Source organism: Sorex fumeus, unplaced genomic scaffold (assembly GCF_029834395.1).
Source record: "Sorex fumeus unplaced genomic scaffold, SorFum_2.1 ptg000037l, whole genome shotgun sequence".
Lineage (NCBI taxonomy): Eukaryota > Metazoa > Chordata > Mammalia > Eulipotyphla > Soricidae > Sorex > Sorex fumeus.
The window spans coordinates 78,904,498-78,923,428 of NW_026606094.1; the positions used below are offsets into that span (position 1 = coordinate 78,904,498).

The following is an 18,931-nucleotide window of genomic DNA, read 5'->3' on the forward strand; positions in this document are numbered from 1 at the left end:
CTTATGTGAAGTGGGGAGGAGAAAGACGGTCACTTTCTCCCCAACCGCCTCTGCCACCCGGGACCCAGGGTTACTGGGTTCTTGTCTTGACTCGCAGAAAGGAATTTCAGGAATAGACAAGCAGTGAAAAATAGATTTTGTTTCATTTTTTTGTTTTGTTCTGTTTTAGGGCCACATCCAGGATGGTCAGGGATTGCTCCTGGCTCTTCACCCAGGAATTACTCCTAGAGGTGCTTGGGGGACCATATGGGATGCCAGGGATCAAACCTGGTTGGCCACATACAAGGCAAATGCTGTACCCATTGTATTTTCTCTCCAGCTTGCTTTCTTTACTTTCTCTTTTCTCCCTCCTTCCCTCCTCCCTCCCTTCCTACCTCCTCCCCTTTCCTTTTCTTTTTTTGCCACACCTGGTGGTGCTCAGGAGTTTCTTCTGGCTCTGCCCTCAGAAATCATTCCTGGCAGTGCTCGGAGAACCATATGGAGGGCCAGGGATTAAACCTGGGTCAGCTGCATGCAAGGCAAATGTCTTATCTGCTGTACTATTGCCCTTACCCCACTGCTTTTATGGTGACACCCAGTGATGCTCAGGGCTTGCTCAGATTCTGGTCTTGGCATCAGGAACCAGTCCTGGTAGGGCTTGGGAGACCATGTGGGATGCCGGAGATCAAACCTGGGTGTGTTGCATGCAAGTCGCTCTACTATTTCTCTATGATCTCCTCTACTATCACTCCAGCCCAGAAAGGCTTCATTTCTATGTCATGCACTAAAGCAGGAGGGCCAGATCAGGGAAGGGCTGGTTTTTCTCAGGAAGGTGCAGATGATGGGTCAATCCTGAGCCCAGAGTCCAGAACCTCTGATATTTCTCCTTTTCAGTGTGTGGTAATTCCTCAGGAAGCATCACTCTGCTTTCTCGGATCTAACTTTTTTCATTTTATCATGAGAGGAAGACCAATGAAAGTTCTTGCCATGAAGAACAGATGTTATTATCACTGAACATGAGTAGGGCATCCAGTTGTGAGCACTGTGGTGAGAAGCTAAAACCCCACTGAATGGCTACAGAATCCAGAGACTTTTCCCTGTAATTTATGAAGGCTTCAAAGCATGTTATCTGAACCCAAGTCAACCTGTAAATGTACATCTTATGACAATAAAAAGCAGTGACCTGAGGCATCTACAGCATTGCTGGTTGTCTAGAGTGACTTCAGCTGCAAGAACTAAGCAGGCACATTCAGACCTTTCTGCCATCCTGTCCCATCCTCAGACTTTATGATCCATATTTGCCTCCAGGGGAAGTGACCTCAGAAAAAGCCTTTGTGAGGCTCTGACACATATTTTTATTAATGTGTGGTTAGATTTACTGAGTTCTGGTCTAACTTATTTCTCGCCTATGGGTTTGCATTCATTGTCATTGCTAAATGTGCTTCCTCAAAGGGTAATATATTTAATTTGGTCAGTTATTTAAAGTCTACAGTAATAAGAAAAAAAAGTAAAAGAGGAAGTCACAGTTAAGAGGCAATAGTGTTCAAAAAATAAATCCTAATTTTTCCATGATGGGCCTGACTTTCCCCAGGGCCTGAGATAGTCTGTTGAGAAAGAACATTCCTTGCTGATGCTCAAAGACTACAGGGACCTAATAATGGCCAAGAACTCTGTGGATCAGTACTTCTCAAACTGGTCTGTTCCCAGGACCCACCTGAATCTGCAAGTCTCAGGTGGGGTCTGAGTGGTTGCCTATTTAACAAATTCCTATGTGATGCTCATGGCTGAACAGCAAGATCCCGAGTTAGCAAATCAAAACACCAGTTTCCCAACTCATCACAATTAATTTTATTCCACAGCATGTTCAAGGGAATGTTATTCTCAGGAAGATGTTTAGGATTAAAATAATTAAAAAAAACGTGAAAATTACACACATTTATGTATCTCTTCTTTTCATTAAATATATATCTGTTTGGCAAAAATGTTAGACTCTTTTGTACAAAAACAAAGCCAAAAAAAAAAACACCAACAAAACCAACCAACCCCTAACCCCTGCAAATTGTCAATACCTGTAGTAATTACAATGATGTAAACTTGGAAGTCTGATGACCTGACCTTTCTGTAGAGCACTAGTGGCAGCAGAAACCCCCAGAAAAAGTAACCCCAAATTCTCAGCTAACAATGGATGGCCTACCACAGAGGCATTTAGATTTAGTAGATCAACGATAGAGTATGATGACTGATTCCACCGTTTGTGCTTTCTGCTAAGGGGCTGGAAGTGTAGAGGAGAGAAAGAAGGCAGGGCTGGGCTGGGCTGGGCAAGAAAGAGGAAATTCAAGACTGGTTTGTGAGGAAAGATTAGTCTTGGTGCTGGAGCGGGGGTGGGGTATGCAGCATGGGACCTGTGTCCTGGGTGGGGGAGACCCAATATTTGTGAGCAACAGTGAAGCTGCTGCTATTCTTGGGACCAGAGAATTCTGGGGTAAAGCAAAGGCAGGAGACAGGAATAGGTACTTGGAAAGCAGACTACAATTCACAAGGAATTGGTGATGGAAGCTGACTCTAGAGAAGGGGAGTGGGAGGTGGTGTTGGATCTTATCAAGCAGCTAAGCCATACTGTCCATACTCAGGCCTGGGGGAACTCCTCTGGGTCTGGCAGGCAAGTTCTGGGGCAGTCTGCTGTGGCTGGATTTTCTACTTCAGGAAGGGAGTATGGGCTGAAAGGGCCCTTTGGCTCTCTTATTGGCGGTGGGTTTTGTTCTTGTCCTACCAGTAGACTGCAGCAGTGGGAAGTGATTGAAAGCAATGAAGTCCAGAAACAGAATCAGGGCAGTGAGCACAATGCCATGTTGGGGCTGAAAAATGCCAGGGCTAGAAGCCAGGCCAAAGCAAGTGATGACCCACATATTCCTCTATCCCAAGGTGATTCCTAAGTGTGGGCCTGTTCTTAGTCATCTCGCCTGTTTACTAGATTTTCCAGTTTGGGAAGGGTACTTCCTGCCCCTTCAATTACAGTCATAGACGAAATCATAGTTGCTTGGCTCCTTGGGGATTGGTGGAGGTGCATCTGGAATCTGAATGTTTTCCAGGTCTAGAAGGCGGAGCTTGATCTCCATGCTGAGCAGGGTGTCCAAGTCATTCCGGGTCAGGTCACTCAGCATGTCTTTGCCCAGCAGTGCATTCAGCCCATCTGTCCAGATACAGTACTGGTGGAAATAATACAAAGGTGAAACAAAGATGAAGGAAAAGGTAAGAGTAAGAACCAATACCAACTCTCAACTGATCGCTAGGTTCTGTGCTAAAGCTTCACCGAACTTATCATTTAATATGTGTGGCATCGCTGAATGTTTTCCAGAAACTGAGGCACAGAGAAGTTCAGTAATCTGAGGCACAGAGAAGTTCAGTATGTGGAGTGAGTGGGATTTGAACATGCACCACATTCTTCAGAGTCTGCTGTCTTGTAGGATGGAAGGATGAAACCTCACCACTGTGGTAATAGTAGGAATATTCCAGTTCTCTGTGACTGTGCAATAAAGTATCTCTACTGTTGGGAACTGATAATGCTTAAACTAGGAAGGATTAAGACAGACTGAGGAGAAGTGCCAAATGAGTGGCTTATCAGACGTTTATTTCCTACAAAGCTGGTGCTGGATGTAGAAAGCTGCGTAAGTTGGAGTCCTGTAATCATTTTTTCTGTGATATCTCTCCCAAAGACAATTCCCTTGAGATAAGTCCACCTTGGAGACTTTTGCCCCCTCAGGCAACATAGTTCCTATTGACATGTAGATCCTTAGCCTGGTTAGGTTAGCATAGGTAGGTAAATGTTTGTAAATGATTGTCCTTGTTTTTTAGAAGACTTGGTTTAAGACAATAAATATGGAATGTAAAGAAGAACAGGGCTAAATAGATCAGACTATGAACCCCCTGGCCCTGTGCTTTTATAGAGATACCTGTCTTTTCTTTTTAATCTGTGCAGCCCTCCTACTTCAGACCCATTCACCAAGGCTAGTTCCCAGCACTCAACCGTGCATCCAAGAGTGTATGGAGTTTTGGTAGAATATATCTCAATGCTACTGGCACCCACTCGAGCAAATTTTCGAGCAATGGGATGACAAGTGATACAAGTGATTCTCAATGCTCCTAGACTAGACTCAATGCCAGGGCAAAGAATATATCCCAATGCCCCTACAGTCAATATCAGTCAGGTTTCTTCACCAAGTGCAGCCTGGACTCTTAGTCTAATAGCTAGTCTCTGCCCAGCTACCTGACACCTGGCACTCATAATGTCAATTTCAGGCCACCCAGGAGCCACTAGAAGCTTCACATTTGCATTTCTCAGTAAAAAGACTATGGAATAGCTTCACCAAAGAATTATGTAATCTTTATGGGCGGTGGATTCACTGCCTGTTTGGGGAAACTCTCTAGTTTGGTTTCTCTCCTCTAAGTCTCTGGGGAGTCTACTGTCCATCTCTCAGGATACACTGTTTAGGGAAGTCCTCTGGGATTTATGACTAAGAATTTAGTTCTTCCCATCTCATAAAATTAATCCTCTTCTTTGCCTTTCCAGTAAACTAGGAACCTCTTGAGAAATTGAACTGAAGTCTTGTTTATCTGAGGACCTGCCTCACTTTTGGCATTTGCCTTCCCAAAAGCTAGAGTCCTGCCCTGTCCTGATGTCAACGCCATGATCTCTGTGAAACATCAGTCTCTTCTGTCAACATTTCATCAAAATTCCTGCTTTCTCAATGGTATGTTCCTGGACCTGCTAAGGTGTCCTAGATGTCCACAGATGATATCTATGATGTAACTGTCCTGTTCTTCCTGGCCAGATTGGTCTTCCTTCTACAGTGCATTTTCCAGTCCTCTTTGTTGCCTCATAGGGTCAAGCTGTAATGCAGAACCATACAAGGGTACCCTCTCTTTGGTGGCTGTGCTGCAAAATATGATGGTAGATCTCAACATAAAATTACTTAGCATTTTAAATGCTCTACAAAGCTTCAGTGATAAAGGAGTCCTAAAAATTTACTATGGTGCACATTAGCAGCACCAGTTTTGAAGTGGAGGAAGAGCCCTGTGAAAGTACTAATGGGCTCAAGGCTGAGTAAATTAGCCCTGAGCTGTGGAACTTTGGTTCTGCCTTCCTATTATCTTGGAAAAAGTATTTTACTTACCTAAATATCAGAAAAGTGCTAAGGGATTTCTAGAAACATCAGTGTCATCATTGAAACCTTAGATTCTAAACACATGTAAATAGTCTTTCATCACAAATAACCTTGATAAAAAGAGATATGCAGTTGGCACTCGTTTCAGATCCTGATTCTGTGGATTTTATGTGGGGGAAGCTTTATTTATAAATTCTTCAACTAATTCTGTTGTTTTTCCAGGTATGCATGCCACTGAGCTCTTCTCTCGAAGGCTTTTTCCAGTTTTGGCACTGTTTCACTGTAAATTCTTATATACTGGTGACTACTGCTCATTATATATATATATCCATTCTAGTCCCTACTACCTTCCCAGAGCAACATAATTTAAGCTACAGAGACACTTATGTGGTTCTTTTCTTTTAAGAAGCAGCAAGCTCAGAAAAAAAGTTGTTAAAAAAAGTATGTTGGTTGCAGGATAACATTACTTTGTCCTTTCTCCCTTGCCACAAGGAGCTTAGGTTTATCAGGTCACACCCATCAAAGTGCTCCCGAGTCACTCCTCCCATTCTTTTGTTTATCTGTAAACACTTCTCTATGCTCTCTTCCCCAAACAGTTAATCAGCTTATTCCCCTAATCAGTTTCTGTTAATTTGTAAGGTCAGATCTTTCTAGGACACTGAATTTATATACTAAGTTAATATTGCCTTTCTCCTCTCCTATTGTCATTTTTTTTCAGTTTTGAAAGTAGCAGTTTTAGAACTGCTACTTTATCTTTATTTTTTCAGAATCCATAAAATACAATTTCTCTCAGAAGTCTAATATAATATAAACTTTTAAATTGATTGATCACTAACAGCAATAGAAAAACAAACATTTTAACAAAAAATTCAATTATATTTGAATAGCAGTTATGCTACTCAAAAATTACAGATATTGAAACTTTCTAAATTTATTTCAAACTTAATTTTTAAAATTTATAAAGTTAGGATAATAATGTCTGATTCATTTGTTGCTTTTTAGAGATTCTTAGCAGTCATGTATGCGATGCATATATTGTTAGGTTTTTGGACTTGCAAAATTCACATGCAAATGTGAATTCATAGGTGTAAATTAAAAATAGTATAATTAGACATTACATTTCAAACTTGAACAATTTCAGTCACAACTTATTTAAATCTTTTTTTTTTTATTAGTGAAACACCATGAGGTATGGGACGGGGGGGGGGGATGGAGAGTGGGGGGGGCATGCTGGGATCCTTATGTCTTTTGAATGGTTTACTTTAAAGCTCTGCTGTGAGGGCAAGATACTCTTGGCAACTTGCCGGGCTCTCCGAGAGGGGCGGAGGAATCAAACTGGGGTTGCTACCCGTGACCTATTTGATATGCCAAACACAGTAACAACAAGTCTCACGATGGAGACGTTACTGGGCCTGCTCGAGCAAATCGATGAACAACGGGAGGACTGTGACTGTGACTTTAAAGCAATGTCCTTTTGTATAGACACAAGAAGACAATATTATGCTTTTGTAACATGGAATTTAATTTGCTCGAGGTAAAGGTAAAGGTAAAGGTAAAGGCCCTCCTGTTGATCGTCGATTTGCTCGAGCGGGCCCAGTAACGTCTCCATTGGAGACTGTTGTTACTGTGTCTGGCATATTGAATACTCTCGGTAGCTTGCCAGGCTCTCCGAGAGGGGTGGAGGAATCGAACTCGGGTTGGCCATGTTGGCCGCGTGTAAGGCGAATGCCCTACCCGCTGTGCTATCGCTCCAGCCCAAAGGTTTTTTTTTTCTTTTTTTTTCTTTTTTTTTTTTTTTTGCTTTTTGGGTTACACCTGGTGATGCACAGGGGTTACTCCTGGCTCTGCACTCAGGAGTTACTCCTGGTGGTGCTCAGGGGACCATATGGGATGCTGGGAATTGAACCCAGGTCGGCAGCGTGCAAGGCAAATGCCCTACCCGCTGTGCTATCTCTCCAGCGGAATTTAATTGGCTTTGAATATTATTCATTCCCGGGCATCTGCTTTCTCAACTTAAGCCTCAGCTGCCCTTACTTCCTAGCGCCCCCAAAAGCAGGGTCCTGATTAGGGACTTGATGGAATCAGGGCAAGCTGTAAGCTATGTGCTACTCTGGCATCAAGATGGGCCTGGCCAAAGCGCCACAATTCTTAACTATAAATTAAGAGCTTGACCATGACAAATACTGTCATGATCCAAAAGTAACAACAAGAGTAGGACCCTGCTAGGGATAGGAAAGACTAATTTGGCCTGAGCACTGTAGTCTGAGATCAAGATGACCCCAGGAGAGCAATAATATAAGCTTAATGCATCTCTTACTGTGTCCATACAAAATGATTAATATTATGAATGCTAATATGTTTGTTGGACAAGGAGAGGAGAAACACACCCATGGGATTCGCCCTTGGGTGGTAGTCCTGCTGAAAGAGAATCTGTCCTAAAGGCAGCATCCCCTGAGGGAAAGACCTTTAACCCTATTGATTATGACCACACCTATGCGTAAGCCCGAATCCCTAGGTTTTGGGGATTTAACTTGACTGTAAGAGTGGGCTGGGAGGGGGGTGAAGATGGAGATCAAGATCCAGAGCCAAAGCCAGGAGAGGGGGGTTCCAGATTGAGTCCCAGGAGAGAAGGAGAAAGAGAGACAGGAGCGAACGGGGATGAGAATGGAATAAACGACATCTGATCAATCAACTGGCTTGGGCCTTGTCTCCTCTGCTGTCTGCCCCATGGCCTGGGCCGCCCCAACTGTGGGAGTAGCCCAGGCCCACCCTGAATCTAGGCATCCAGGAGAAGAGCCGTCGGGGCCATCCCCTGGCCGCCCTTTGAGATTTTTTACAGTTGGCCAAGCAAAAATTTTGCAGTATAAATCTGTGTATCAATTCAATTAAAAGTATCAATATGATTGATACTTGATTCTAAAGTATCAAGGATGAAAATGATTCTAAATACCATTATTTATTAAAAAGAACCTTAGGTAAAAAGGTAGAAAATTTACAAGATAGCCTGGAATACAGTGGTAGGGCGTTTGCCTTGCACGCAGCCAGCCCGGCTGAGCCGGATTTGATTCCTCCGCCCCTCTCGGAGAGCCTGGCAAGCTACCAAGAGTATTCAATATGCCAAACACAGTAACAAGAAGTCTCACACTGGAGATGTTACTGGGCCCACTCGAGCAAAATTGATGAACAATGGGAGGACAGTGTACCTTCAAAGAGATGTGAAGTAGATTTAGAAGGACTCAGAAGTCTTCAGAAGGTATTCCTACTTTTTATAGAATAGATTATTTAGAAAATGATAATGGCAATAACCACAACTATCTGAAACACAATAATGTTCAAATCCATAACCTCATAATCATAGTCAAACACCAAAAAGATCTCACTGGTCTCCTTAGGAGGATGCTTATTACTTTGAAAGTAGTAAAGGGAATTAATAATTTATTCTTCCCATTAAATATGAATGGTATAACCTCAAGGTAGCCAAAGAGTTGATGAGGCCAGTTTATGCTAAGGATACTATCTCACTAATAAATGAAGGAGGATGATATTATTGGGTTATCACCCTCCTGCAATGTCTACTGGTCTAGAGAATAATCATCGATAGCTGCTAATATCCCCCAAAGACACCACAAAGAACACATCACTAATGCTTAGTTCAGTTAATCATACATTTGGCTAATCCCTAACTACCACTTAGCATGAACTATAAGACAGGTAAACATGTGTGATCACAGTATAGCCTGGATCAGGCAGGATGATGTTCTCCTTTCAAAGATGACCACATCCTAATCTCTGAACCTCGTGAGTAATGTTAGTATCTATGGCAAAGGGAAGATTGCTAATTATCTGACTTTGAAATAGGAGATTATTTTAGATTGTCAAGGGGAACTATAATAAACACAAGGGTCTTTCAACATGGAGGGGAGAAATGGGAGAAAAGAGTGAGTGGCAGAGAGAAACCATAGCATGAACTAACAGGCTGATACGGTGTGATGTGGACTCAGCTGGCACTGAGAGGAGTGATGGAGGTGGCAGCCCAGGTGTGCAGGTGATTCTGCCTAAGGGAAGGGCTAGGAAGTGAATCCACTCTACAACCTCCAAAAAAAGACAAAGCTTTGCTGATAGCAAATTTGGCCTAGAAAGATCTACAGATCTCTGACTTCCACAACTGCAAGATAACCTATTTATGTTAATTTACTAAGGTTGCAGTAATTTACTAGTGGTGACAATAAACTAATACACAGTTATAATTAGCAATATCTAAACCAGCAATGATATTATCAGATAATGGCTTAATGAGTAAATAAACCAAATGGGAAAAAAGCTCACGAGAGATGGAAATATTCAAAGACATTTAAGAGACATGTTCACCAACTGCAATGTATGGATCTTATTTAGATTCTGTTCTGAACTAAGTGTAAGGAATAGACAACAAATGAGATTATTGAAAAAGTCTGAAAACTGTCTATGGTGATATTAGAACGTTTAAAACTGTTTAGGTGTGATAATGGTATTCTAGTTACAATTCTAAGTGAACTATTATATAGAGATATAGCAGGAATGAAATCATCACTAACTTGCTTAAAAATAACTTGGGGGTGCAGTTAGGTATAGGGGGAATGGTATAGAGGAACTCAGGGCCATGCACTCTGGACTTAGCAGGGTATGGCAGGAGGTTTGTGCTTCAAATTTTGCTCTGTCCTTTCCTAGATACAAAATGCAAAGGCCAAAGGAAAGGGTTCTGGAATGAGAATGCCAGAGTTAAAGTCCTCCTTTATCCCTCACCACCTATATGACCTGGGCAAGCTTAGCTTCTCAATTTCCTATCTTGTCCCTTTGTAAGGTTGCTTTTGTTTTTAAGAATTTTATAAAGGATTAAGTGAGGTGAAGTCCATAAAGCATTGAAGGTGCCTGGCCCAGGCAAAGCGAGGCTCTTTATAAGGACTATGCTCTTGCTATTGTTAAGGCATTCCATTATTAAAGTTTCCATTCCAAGCAGGAGCTTGGAATGCTGTTTTTGATAAAAGGAAACATCTGTTGTGGAACTGTCTATTTTATGGAGTGATTATGCAAAGGACACAAGGCAGTAGATATGAAAGTGGTCTGGAGAAATTAAAAGTGTTCACAGCTTACAGCATTTTTCTCCTCACTATGTCAATAAGAAGTGGCAGATATGAATAAAAACTTGGCAGTTCAAGAACATTTATCTGGAATTAATGTACATGGGAGAAAACTGTCTTGCATAGATTTAAATAAGATCCATGGTTCCACTATTTAAAGTCATTTCCTCTATAGCTGTATACATGGTGGCCTGCATAAAATTACGCTTTTATTTGAAAAGAAATGGTAGAAGAGCATCTATTTTCAGGAAGATGAAGACAAAGTCTTAGTCTTCTACAAACTAAATGACAAGGAGCAAAGAATTCTACTTAAGCACCATTCTAAATGCAGGATTTGTGTCTAATCTTTCCTCTCTCGTTGGGATGTACATTTTCATTCTAAATCTTCTAAAGAGTGAAAACTACATACTGAATAACTTTTAAATGAGCTAAGTCTCCTAGGGGAAATTGGGAACAAAAGTCAAATTCTATTAAAATGTCTCATTCTTTTCTAAAAGCTGTTTATGCAATCACATGCAAAACAAAATTTGAATGGTATCATCTAAAAATAAGATTTTCAAATATGTAAGTTCCACTTTACAAGAGAAAGATAAATCAAGCATAACTGCTACAGAGTCTTACAAATGCATTTTCTTAGATTTATGCTAAATATTTTAAATATAGCTGACAGCGTGCTTCAAGAAGAGAAACAAATTATACATATAACAAGATGTCAAAAAGGAATAAAAGCATTTCAAAAATAAAATTCCAACAGCAGAGACAGCCCTGTACCTCTTAAAATAACTTAGAGATTCATGGTAGAAAACCCACTTCATCAAATGTTCAAAGAATAGAAACAAGTTTATCTTGTGAGAATTCTGTCTGAAAATTAAATATTCAACGAAAACCAAAGCTGTAACCAGGGACACTTTTATGTCCTTGCTGGCTCCTAGACATTTAGAAATTCATTTCTTTGCCATGAACTACTGGTCAGGATAGGAAGAAGTTGAACCTATTAGAACTGGCAGCTTTTCAAGAGGTTTCTATTGTATTCTGAGTCAACAAGATGTTCTTGTATTAATTTTCTCAGGCAGGTCTTTCTTTCAGTGCAGTATTTTCCCTCTTGTTTGTCTTTCTAGAGAAAATGAGACATTCTCTCAGAAGTTAACCCCACGGAGACCCTTACCTCATGCTTGTCAGGAGCGATGAAGTTCAGCTGGCAGTTGGAGTCATACAAGATGGAGAAAGCAAGTTCAAGCACCTCCTACAAGAGAGGAGAGAAACACCTCACATTATGGAAAACTGGCTTCAGAGAGAATAAAGATTGTTATGATAGGAGACACAACAACAAGGCTGATGGGAGGATGGAATACACTTAGCAAGGTTCAGAACTCATTTCCTGCACATCACTCAGGCATGTCCTCGGGAGGCCAAAGAGAGGTCAAATGAGTTGTTCAAGGCCACCATATACCAAAGTTCTGTCACTCCCCTGTCTTCAGCATTTTCCTTCCAGAGAGACCAGGGAAAACAGTCAACCCTTTCCTGATTAGCAGAGCTAATCTCATTATCATTACTATTATTATTATTTTTATTTTTAAGGATTTTTTAAAGTTGTTGGATCACACCCGGTGATGCTCAGGGGTTACTCTTGGCTCTGCACTCAGGAATCACTCCTGGCAGTGCTCAGCTAGCATATGTGAATCAGGGTTGGCTGAGTGCAAGGCAAGTGCCTTACCTGCTGTACTATCTCTTCCATCTGAGTTAATCTTTCTTTACTAAACCCAGAACGGATCTGCCTGCAGGGATGTGAAATAGGCCTTCTTGGGCAGCTGCTGATCATCAGGTAGCCTGCTTTTCCTCTGATAGCTGAACTACTGGAAACAAGTTAGGTTTCATTCAAGAGACGAGGAGGTAAAGAGGAGAATAGTAATCCAAGGGTCAGAAGACTTGAGTGCACACTATGATCCAGAACCAAAGACGTAAAGGACTGAGGCACTGTCATTTCACGGGTCTGTTATGGCTGTGGCTGAGGTGCTCAATGACATGTGATTAAGTACTAAAAATGCCCGTCTCAGATTGTACATGCTGTGCAGTACCAGGTGCAATCATTCTACTGCTCAGAATGCTCAGAAGAATACACTCTTTGGAAAGAGTTGTCCCCCCAAACCTAATGGTTCAGTCAGTAGAGGAGTGAAGAAGATGCTACAGTTCACTTTCTGTTACATCACCCTTGTCCCTGGCCAATCCACCTCCTTGGAGTCTTTGCGAGGCACTGCCAATGACCATGCAGCTTCCTACTGCTACTGTCTTCCTGATTGCCCATGAGGAATCTTTCCGCATGGGGCAAAACCCCCCTCACCATTCTCTCTGCCTTAACTGCTGGCAGGGAATTTGCCTTTAGGCAAACACAGAAGATAGCCCTAGAAAGATGGAAGGCAGGATGATAAGGACAAAGCCTTTTGGCATCAGGTTTGGGGATGGGCTAAAGAAACTGCTGGAAGTGAATAATGCAGGTCCAGGGCTAGCTCTGTGCCCCTCTGGACACCTGTATCTGTCAGACTTCACGTAGCTGTCCTGCAGTCCATCTGTGTCTGGCTTGCCTCCAGCTCAGTAGATGAAGCTCCTCTTGTCCTGTGCCCAGATCTCCTAGTGTCCTACACTCACAGCGCTCTCTCTGCCAGCAACAGTCAAGGGCGGAAGGAAAGAATGTGAGCTGGGATTGGAGCCCTTCCAAAATGACCCCCTTTTCTCATTTTTCACTTCTTTCCTTCCTCAGGCCTCCAATCAAACCTGCCCTGTGAAGATCGATACTATAACAGAGCATACCAAAACAAACAAAGCCATTTTTCCCATTACATCTGGCATTTCAGGTCTTTTCATTTAGAATGGCTGTGGGCCCTACTGGAGGCACTGGGAATTGGGGTCTTTCTCTCACAGAGCCCATTCTCTGGGGACTGAACACCCACCAGAGTGGAGCCAGAACACGCACAGCTTGGGAGAGGCAAGCCTCCTGAGCACCACAGTGGGGCTCTCCAAAGACAATTGGTGAGACAATTCATATTAAAAACCAGGGGTGTCCCCCGTGTGTATTCCCACAAAATGTCAAAAGATCAACAAAGATATGTTATATAAATATTATAATGTAATATTATAAGAATATAATATGAGAAATTAAGCAAAAATCCTTCTTCCTTTTAGTGGGAAAACCACTAAATTAGTAACCCAGAGAAAGATATTCTGCAGCTCCTCAATATCAACATTATGAACGGCTGATCATAAGTGAAAAAAGGTCAGAAGAAATAAATGCCATTTCCATACTGATCTCCCTTTGGTACAATGCCCCCCTATGGACTGAGACGGCAAGCAAATAGGTTTAATGAAAAAGATTATGTGTGAGTGCTAGAAACAGAGGTTATTGCTTTTATTCTTTTTTTTTTTAAAAATGAAAGCATTCCTTCTTCCAATAAAATATTAAGGTCTAACCTCAAATTCTTAGATAAGGAGCACCTATGTAATCGATGATTTACCATTCTTGGGGTCCTTCATTGCTAGGCAAACTCACTCATTCTGCAGAGAAGGGAGAGAAAGGAGAGGACCAGCTTGCTTTGAACCCAGTAGACAATATTCACAGCCACAGTGGGTGACCTTTAGTGGCTAAGAAAAATGGTGAAATTTAGGACAGAACTTTTGGGGCTGAGCAGGACCAGAGCCGGCTGCTTTGCCATGGGCAGTCATTAGGATAAAGCCCCCTGCACAGCCTCTGGAGGAGATACCAACCTGAGATCAGAATGTCAACACAGTTTTCACTGTGACGTTTTCCCTTCCACAGGGAGTGTGGAGATAGAGAGAGGAAGTGGGGTCCTGCCAACCAGGGGCTCTGCCCTGAGGTGGACATGGGGGAAGACATGCAAGAGTCAGGGCTGCCCTGACCTAGATTCCTAACCAACAACACAGGTCGTGCTCCCTGAAAGGCTGCTCTCTTTGGAATGTGTTTTCCTCACATCTCTGGCTCATCTTGGAATCAGGGTCACTGGGGCAGGTCAGCTCCTCAGCGGGGCAGCTGTGGAGCCAAGAGCATTGGCACCCTTGGGGCTCGCACCCCAGAAGCTGCCACCTGTCTAGACTGTGTGAGTAGTGTCAGGCGGGGAGTCAGCAGTCACAGATCTGTGCCAGTCTCCTCGGGGGCTTCTCGTCACATGACAATGCTCTCCAGGTCATGATTTGCCCCTTGCCACCAGATGTCTGTGACTGGCTCTGGGTTGAATTCAGTGAACCATGATGCTCAGGGGCATTTCATTCTCTTCTGTTCTATTGCTTCACATTCTCCATTTCACTCTGTGTTTGTGTTGGGGGGGAGTAGGTGAGTTCCAGGAAGATAGGGTTGGAGAACTGAAGATCCCTCCATATCCTGGGGGATAGTGTAGGCCTTGAACCCAGGATCAGTGAACAGTTGTTCAGAGATATCTGGATGAGTGGCACTTTAATTTGGGGAAGGCGATGGATCATATGGGTTGAATATGGATTGAATTCAGTAGTACAACAACATGCAGTATATTTTCACTGCACAATGCTGGGAGCTATTATTGTTCTGGGTGTTATTCCTAGATTGAACATTTTCCCAAAATTCATTCCAATTATGTTGGTTCTCCACCATCTATCCAGATCATTCCAAGAGTGAAGAATTTTGATAGAATAAATAAATAGGAGAGTGACAAGAGACAGTACTGAGGGTAAGTGAATTATTTTGCGTGCAGATGACCTGGCTTTGATCCCCAGAACTGTCAGGAGTATCCCTTGAGTGCATAGCTCTAAGCACTGCCTGATGTGTTCCCCAAAATTAAAAAAAAAAGAAAAAAAGAAAAGAATAAAAAGATCCAAGCTAAAACTTAGGATTTATATGTGCTAAATATGGTATGAGAAATCATAGTAGATTTCCTAGTTATAGTACACTGCTACTCATCTCTATACCTATGAATTTGAGTTTCTATTTTAGAAGGCAAAAGCACCCATCTGGGGAGTACATAGTAATATTGTATATTACCTTCTTCAGGCAGCTATAATTTTCTGGCCCTGATTTATCTTAGTAGCACTATAAACCAATGGTTTGCTGACCCATTTTATTCTCTCAGTCCTGTCAACTCTATACTATGAATTCAGCATTTCTCAATGAGAAAAATGATCTTTCACATGTTAAAGACTGTTGAAGCTTTTTGCATATTCCTTCCTCAAAAAATTCCCTCCTTTTACTTCTTTCCCCGATCATTCCTTTTTCAGATGCATTCCTCCTCTCAAATCTCCCAGGCTTTCCCTGTGTTTAAATTTATAGAGGAATACACAGCATCAAATTGTAATTGCATGCTGATAGTTAGCTTTATTTGCCAGATGCCTTGGGAAGGGCATGAGTCATATTTATCGTTGGGATTCCTAGCACCTAGTGCAGGCTTGGTCTAAAGATGGTCAAGACATTTACTGAATGAGTGATGAATGAAACAACTCGGAATAAACGGCTTTCTGCTTAAGAGCAGGGTTTTCAAGCCAGTGTCAGAATCTCAGCTCCTAATACAATCTGCTGCTAATTGCAGGGTCATGAGTCATACTGGAAAGATAAAAGCTGGATCCTGCCACATGGTGAGATGAAGTGTCTCTGCTGCCAAAAATCAACTTATTTGAATCTGAGAATTCTGGTCAAATCTTCTCTCTGGTAATTATGTGTTTACTGTTTAATATTTATAATTCCACAATTCAGTGGTAAAAGCACCAGGGAAGCCCAATTTCCAAAATAAACCAACTTGATTTCATATAAATTACTGAGTCTGAATTTAGAAACTGTAGTCCTCAAGAACAAAAACAAGAGTTTTCATTTTGTGTCAATGAGACATGTCCTAATTCTGTTGCGAAGAAGCCAACACCCCTGTCTCCCCAAGTCTCAAGGCCCTAGGAGTCCGGGATCACACCTGCTTGGTTCAACACTCCGTGTGCACAACTGTTCACATTTCAGGTGCTCCAAAGGTAACCAAGGGAATACATCTGAACAAAGACCTCTACCTTGAGGAAAAGAATTAAGGTTTTACTGGGACAGTACCTGGCACACAGGTGTTGAATGGGTGAGAAGTACCTCCAGTCAACAATCTTTTGCTATTAACAGAGCATTTTTCTTATGGGCATTTTAATTCTCAGTTTGCCTGGCTTGTTGAGTTTGTGAATCACCAGTATGGCAGCACACCAGGTCAGCATGTTACATGTTAGGACTGAGAGCACAGGTCCCTCTACCCTTGTAAGACACAATCTTGTCCTTCTTCATGGTGCTTGAGTCTTCGAAGGTTGTTCTGGTGCCAATGACACTCATCCAGGGCTTCAATGGATTATAGTTTGGGTTGCTACCCATTTCTCTTCATAGTTTCTTGCTTAGATTCTAGGGGTCTATTCCAGAGACCTCAGCTAAGTCTGAGAGAAGCCCTGCTTTTGTTGGGGAATGCCTAGGATGTTGAAGGAAACAGCCCTGTAGGGGGAAAACCATGAATGCTGGGACTTATGTGAATGATGTACCTTTGGAGTCTGAGATGCTCCAAGAGCCCTGCTTCCCCACATTATGGAAGGCAGAAAAAATTGCAGACTCTTAGCCATGTCTTTCTACACTATACTTGCCAATTTGGTGCATTGCAGGGTAGCTATGTGACAGGCTTGACAACAAAGAACTTCACATGAAGTTGAGGGAGTGACTCTCAACTAATTATGAAGTCAAGTTCTAGTTACCAGCCTCTTCCCTTTGTCTTCATGAACAGGATTTCTATTTTTGTTTTTTTCTCAAACATACACTCTCTGTTCTCCGAAGACCCAGATCTCACTTTCCTATTGCTTAAAAGCACAGAGCTTCATTTCAGATCTGACTGATCAGAGGATGTGCAGTTATTGTATCCCTCATACAGAGTCACTGGATAAGAAAGGAGCATCCTATGATCTCTGAGATGTCTAGAGCTCCGAGATTAATCTGGATGATTCTTTGATGGCGATTATGATCACAAGATGCCAAGTGGAATCAGCAAAGAACCAACTCCCTAATGGATCCCCCAAAGGTAGCAACTCCAAACTGGGGGAAAATGTTTTTCAGATGTCTTCCATGCTTCCTTGCTATAGAATGTGGGCTATATGATGAATAGCCAGCTGGCAACTAGGAGGGGAGGGGAAAATAATGCAATATGTTAAGCACTATTAACACCCTTTGGAAAAATCTCCTCTTTAAGCGCGGTTTACATTTTCCTCTTTAAGCTGAGAGAGCTTACACTCTGTCTTCCACAATGCTCAAAGATGCCTTACAGTTTACTAATACTTTTTGTATCAACTGTTCTATGCCTTTCCTAGGTTTCACTAAGACCTCAGAAAGATAATGCAGAGACTGAGGTAGACTGGAGAATAGTAATATGAATGAGATGTTCAAAGAGGGAATGATGGAAAGGAGTGGAGAAATCTCGAGTAAGAAATCACTAGGGCTGAAAATAGACAGGGAATGAAAAAACGAATGAGATTGTCAGGGTTCAGTGAGTGGTCAGTTGAAGGGATGTCAAAGGAATCAGGTAGGAGAGGGAGAAGGCAAGAGAAGTGCAACATGCTCCCGCCTGGCATTGGCCCCATGGGGCAGGCACTGGTTTGAGGTAATTTGGAAAGCATACCTTGTTCTGCTTAAGAGCACCTTTCTCTTTCATATGAGGGCAGTCCTTTCCCGTCACCACAGCTTTGATATCTGCCACTGGCACTGCAATTCATAAAAGAAAATGAAAGTGATTACACCAGGCAAGAGCATCAATGTCATTAAAGTAGATCTAAGCGTCGAGTCAGCTACCACAGCGGTTATTCTCGGAAACAGCTGCAAAATGACAAAAGAAAAGAAGTGAGAAAGAAAGGCAGGCAGTGTTCTAGAACTGGCAGCAAAAATATATTGCAATAGTTGGTAAAAAGCATCCCCTGGGGAGAAACATAAACAGAATTTGGTTCATAGAAAAACCAGTATCAAACCAAAAACCACCATAGTAGTGTTAGTAATAATAAAAGCAGTAATAATTGTAATAGTGGTATTAATACTGGTATTATTAATACATCTTTATGTCAAGTAACATCAACTGCTTCATATACAATAGTGTCTCTTGGAGCGATAGCACAGGGGGTAAGGTGTTTGCCTTGCACGCAGCCGACCTGGTTGGCCCAGGTTCCATTCTCTTGCCCTTCTCGGAGAGCCCGGCAAGCTACCTAGGGTATCTCGCCTGCACGGCAAAGCCTGGCAAGCTACCCGTGATGTATTGGATATGTCGAACACAGTAACAAGTGTCACAATGGAGACGTTACTGGGCCTGATCCAGCAAATCGATGAACAATGGGAGGAGAGTGCTACAGTGCTACAGTGTCTCTTGCAATTGTGTCTGTGTCTATTCTGCTCCTGTGATAGGAAAAGCAGCTCTGGCTCAGAAGACTGACCGAGTAGAAACAGCCTAGAACTCCCACCCTCCACATTTTACTCTCTACTACTTCACAGCTTCTCACAATGTGATTTGGCTGATGTAGAAACTATACACCGTGAAGTATAGATAAACATTCCTTTTGGACAGGGAAATGGTATTGACCTTGGCAATCTTGAGAATACCTCAGTTGGATAAAAGAAAAAAAACTCATGTTTTACTCCGGACTTGGAAAAAGAGAAGACAG

At 42.2% G+C, this 18,931-nt stretch overlaps 1 protein-coding gene across 2 annotated transcripts in view; it reads right to left on the reverse strand.

Moving 5' to 3' along the window:
* Positions 1 to 1,803: 1,803 nt before the first annotated feature.
* ELMO1 (engulfment and cell motility 1) overlaps positions 1,804 to 18,931 on the reverse strand; it is a 488,584-nt gene continuing 471,456 nt past the window's right edge. For both annotated transcript variants that reach the window (XM_056118196.1, XM_056118195.1), the window contains 3 exons: positions 17,905 to 17,987; positions 11,424 to 11,501; positions 1,804 to 3,185 (listed from right to left, as the gene is read on the reverse strand). In XM_056118196.1, coding sequence (XP_055974171.1) covers positions 2,985 to 3,185; positions 11,424 to 11,501; positions 17,905 to 17,987 — 362 coding nt within the window. In that variant the 3' untranslated portion in view covers positions 1,804 to 2,984. The remainder of the gene's footprint in view (positions 3,186 to 11,423; positions 11,502 to 17,904; positions 17,988 to 18,931) is intronic.